This window comes from Rhododendron vialii, chromosome 8a, assembly GCF_030253575.1.
Source record: "Rhododendron vialii isolate Sample 1 chromosome 8a, ASM3025357v1".
In the NCBI taxonomy this organism is placed as follows: domain Eukaryota; kingdom Viridiplantae; phylum Streptophyta; class Magnoliopsida; order Ericales; family Ericaceae; genus Rhododendron; species Rhododendron vialii.
The window spans coordinates 27278517-27282747 of record NC_080564.1 but is presented as its reverse complement, the minus strand read 5'-3'; the positions used below and the strand labels follow the sequence as shown (position 1 = coordinate 27282747).

General features: G+C 33.0%; 1 protein-coding gene across 1 annotated transcript; it reads right to left on the bottom strand.

The window, feature by feature from the left end:
* Window positions 1-2806: 2806 nt before the first annotated feature.
* LOC131298955 (uncharacterized) lies at window positions 2807-3794 on the bottom strand. The gene is made up of 3 exons (XM_058324462.1): window positions 3682-3794; window positions 3089-3579; window positions 2807-2985 (listed from the first exon to the last, which is right to left on the bottom strand). Exons 2-3 carry the CDS (start codon window positions 3570-3572, stop codon window positions 2825-2827), a joined length of 645 nt encoding a protein of 214 aa, XP_058180445.1. The 5' UTR covers window positions 3573-3579; window positions 3682-3794; the 3' UTR covers window positions 2807-2824.
* Window positions 3795-4231: the final 437 nt, after the last annotated feature.

The following is a 4231-nucleotide window of genomic DNA, read 5'->3' as shown; positions in this document are numbered from 1 at the left end:
TTTTGAAACATAAACATAAATGGATATGAATTAGAGGTACTCCCTCTTTGAACACAAGATAATAAGAAAACTCTCAATTTTTCTTTAATTCAATAACAACTCTGTTAGCACGAAAGCTTACAACTTATTATATAGGAAAAAACTCTAACCCTAATTGATTCATTCGAAAAGGAAGCAGAATCAATTAATTAACAAAAATTACCAAAAACAAAAAATTCTATTTTGACTAGGAAATCGAATACTAGAAAGAAATATAAGGTTGCCAAAACAAGAGGCAACTAAAATGGAATTTCCTAACAAAATAATAAACTAAAAATAATGCGTAATTAATTTATATTCTTCATATTTTTGTTCTACATCAATGATTGTACTTGATTGAGAAAATGTGGAGTCCAATGAATTTTATTATTGATAAAATATTGCTAGTTTTGATTATCTAAGAGTATCCACAATGGCATAACCAAAAGTGCTAGATTTTTAAAGTTAACAATGTTTGTGCAAAATATGGCTCACATTGCTATAATCAAACTTAGCAATCTCCTTATAAATAATCAAATTTTGGACTTTGGATAACCAAAATTAACAACTTTTTGCCAATAACTAAATTTAATGAACCTCACATTCTCAATTAAATACACACATCATTACAACAACAAAAAATTGTTCTATCGCTTCCCTTTTCCCCTCTTTTTCTTTTTTAACAATGTTTTCAAAAAAAATATTTTACTTAATTTTTTTTAAAAACTGTTTTCCCCTAAAAATTATTTTTTAACTGTTTTTTAAAAAAAAATTATACAAAAAAATTGTTTTGTATAAGAAAATGATTTTTTCAAAACCTTTTCTTATATAAAAATTATTTTTGAAAAAAAAACCGTAATTACACAAGCTGTTTTTCTTCAACCTGTTTTTGTTTTTTTTTAAATTTTGAAAAAGTTCAAAAATTATTAACTATTTCTAATAAATAGTTTTTATTAGTCTATTATTTTTGGAAAAAACTATTTCTATATATGTTCACAGTTATTAATTTTTTTTGTAATTTAAAAAGGCGATGTGACAACTTTTGGTTATTCAATTTTGATTATGTCATTGTAAACCTCTATATTGCTAACCTTAGCTAACGCTCTTAAATAGATAATCAAAAGCTGATATGACAATTTTTGGTTATCTATTTTTTATTATAGCATTATGGATACCCTGGTCAAAATTTGATGAGTTGCTAATAGATTGCTAAGTTTGGTTATTTCAATGTGAGATCTTTTTTGAGCAAATGTTGTCAAACTTAGCAACCTTTTGATTTTGATTATTTCACTACAAATGCTCTGAGACGGAAACCAAAGTCAATGAGGACAAAGGTGGAATTTGCTTGATATTCAAGCATCTGATGCTTCCAATGAAATGTGTACCCCTTTCCTCTTCATGTAAAATTTTGATCGGCAAAGAACTAATCAAGGGAAATATAATTTCGAAATGCCGAATATCAGTACTGTCACTTGCATGGCTGATTGAATTTTAGCTTGAGCTTTGTTTTGAGTGGGTCCCACATGTTCGTGCGGTCAGATCCAGATACCGTTGTGTTCGTCTTCATTTAGAGATTATCGAAATTCGATATTGTTATTAAGTGTATATATAACATATTTTATGATTTTAAAAACTTTATGTAATACTACAAATTATCGAAATGTATATCAGGAAAAGATTTGCGTGGAAAAAGAATTATAGACGGAGTTTTGATGCAAATTTTTCTTATCCAAAAAAATATTCGATGGGAGTTTTAGTTTATAGTAAAATATGTAATTAAAGATAATTATTAAATATTGTTCTTTTAACATAAATATATTATTGAACACCACGGCTAGTGTGGTTGGATCGTTACTCTCCCTTTTAAGGAAGACCTCCCGAATTTGAGTCCTAATATAAGAAGTGTTTGACTTTTGTTGTAATCATTAACCCCTAACCCTCCTAACATCATATTGTGCCAAGAAAAAATTACGTAAATATTACCAGACATATCAATCAAAATTCGACAAACAATGATCTTGGCCAATTTTGAAAAGCCAACAATCATGCTCATTAAAGTGGGTCCGAGAAAGGTCCACAATATTCATTTTAATTTTTACATAGGGCATGAATGAGAAATATAAAGAAAACATAAATTTTGGGTCCGAGAAAGGTCCACAATTGGCATGAATGATAGGCGTAAAACTCATTTTAATTTTTATTAGTTGTTTGGTACATAGTGCATGAATCAGAAATATAAAGAAAACATAAATTCTTCGTTTTCTAATTCAATTTCTTTTTCGGAAGAGGAAGGGAAAAAAAAGAAGAAATTTATTCTCTCTTTTTTTTTTCCTTATCTTTTCTTCCGTCATTTCCTTTATTTGGTCACGTCATTTTCTTCTTCTTTTTTCTTAAGATGAAAACAATAAAAAGTTTCACCAATTTTTTTTGGGAAATAATATTGGCATTCCAAAAATTGATGCAGGCACTCCAAAATCAGTGTAATTTCAAAGTCATTTTCCTTTATTTTTTGGAGTGCTTGCATCAATTTTTGGAGTGCCAATATCATTTTATTTTTTTCCCCTTTTGGGAAATAAACATTAGAACTATCTTTTTTGTCAAACTTTAAAAACTAGCTGTTCACTTCATGTCAAAGAAAGGAACTGGAAAGAGTAATAAATTAATGAATTAAAACTGAAAAAAAAATTCCACTATCTATAAACCAAAGGCAACTTTTTTTTTTTTCTTGATTTTAATAAAATGATTTTATTAAGAAAACTTGATTGTTCCCAGAGTACTTATTGTCCCTTAAAAAGATTGTTCCACTTCACTTCTTTCCACTGCCGCCTGCTGCCGTCTTTCCAGAACGGGGGAGACCTTTGTCCACCTTCGCCTTGCTTCCACTGCCGCCTGCTGCCGTCTTTCCACTACCAGTACTACCCTTCTTCACCTGCTCCGCCACTGCTTTACGGGCGCTCTCGCCTCCACCTGCATGCTCATAACACCCCCGAAAACATCAATTAGTTTCTACGGCATACATACAATTCGATCAAATGGAAATTATTATTAACCGTAGCTAGCGTGCCTCCACCTTGCGTGCCTTCTCCACTGGCCTGTGCAGCGATTCTTTTATTGAATCGAACAAAGTAGCGATCAATCCCGTCCGAAGTCTGATGGGGCGCATCTTCGAAAAACAGGATCTCATCCTGAGCTTTCAAACCGTTTTCCGTATAAAACTCTCCCAAGCTGCTGCTCCAAATCCTATAATATTTTACAAACTTCCAGAGTACCGTCTTCCAAGTCTTGTCTCGAGGGTCGCGAATGTTAAGAACCTTCTCCTCGTAAGGTTTCTTGGGGGATCCACCAAGGAAATGTTGTTCCGCGACTTTGCCAGGAATTATGATATATCCATCCCTAACATCAGAATCAGTCAAGTACTTGCGAAAGAAAGCTGAGTTTTCTGGATTGGGGTTTTCGACTCGGGAGCTCGGTTTTGCCACGTCTGACGTTATTAAGAGCCTCTTTCCTCTACCACTGCCACTACCGCTAGACGTCGTTTTTTTGCCCGGATCCATTTGCTTGCTAAATGGCATTATGTAGGGAAATGAACGTTTGCGCAAGAAATTAAGTCAGGAATTCGAAAAACGGAAAGGGAAAAAAAAAAAACAAAGGACAAAGAGGCACCTGTACAATGATCGACGAGATCGTGAGAAGATGAACAGGAAGCTAGCTAGGTCGAGAACTCTAGCTCTGATACCACGGTGGAATAAATAAAACAAAGGATGAAGAATTGTGTATCGTTGTATTAATGGATTCAATGACGATACTATACAACGACACCTCTATTTATACGGGGGGGGGGGGGGGGGGGGGGGGGGGCTAACAATGACGAAGAAAACATCCTAATTAAAATCAAATCGTAATCAATTACAAGCAAAACATGCATATAAACATGCAAATAATAATATCGGCAAATAATCGCGATATTCTAACAATAAAAACGAATTTTAATTTCTCTCATACCTCAAGACTTTTAATTACTCGAATCAATGAGGAAGTGTTTGCTATAATCGGGGCGGGAAGGTATGTAGAAGCTAAATATTAAGTCCAAGTTTTTTTTCTGAATTGTGAGCAGCTAGCGAAAACTCTTTCTGTCGGCCAGTTATAACCAACTGGGTACTAGAATCTTGAGTGATTAGGAGTTTCATATATATGCCAATCGGTGTTGCAAAAC

Bases quoted from the DNA above. Each gene is read 5' to 3' on its own strand.
- LOC131298955 (XM_058324462.1), bottom strand. From the start codon at position 3,572: ATGGATCCGGGCAAAAAAACGACGTCTAGCGGTAGTGGCAGTGGTAGA. The intron at 2,986-3,088 runs GTGGAGGCACGC...ATGAGCATGCAG, and splicing joins CAGTGGAGAAGGCACGCAAG to GTGGAGGCGAGAGCGCCCGT.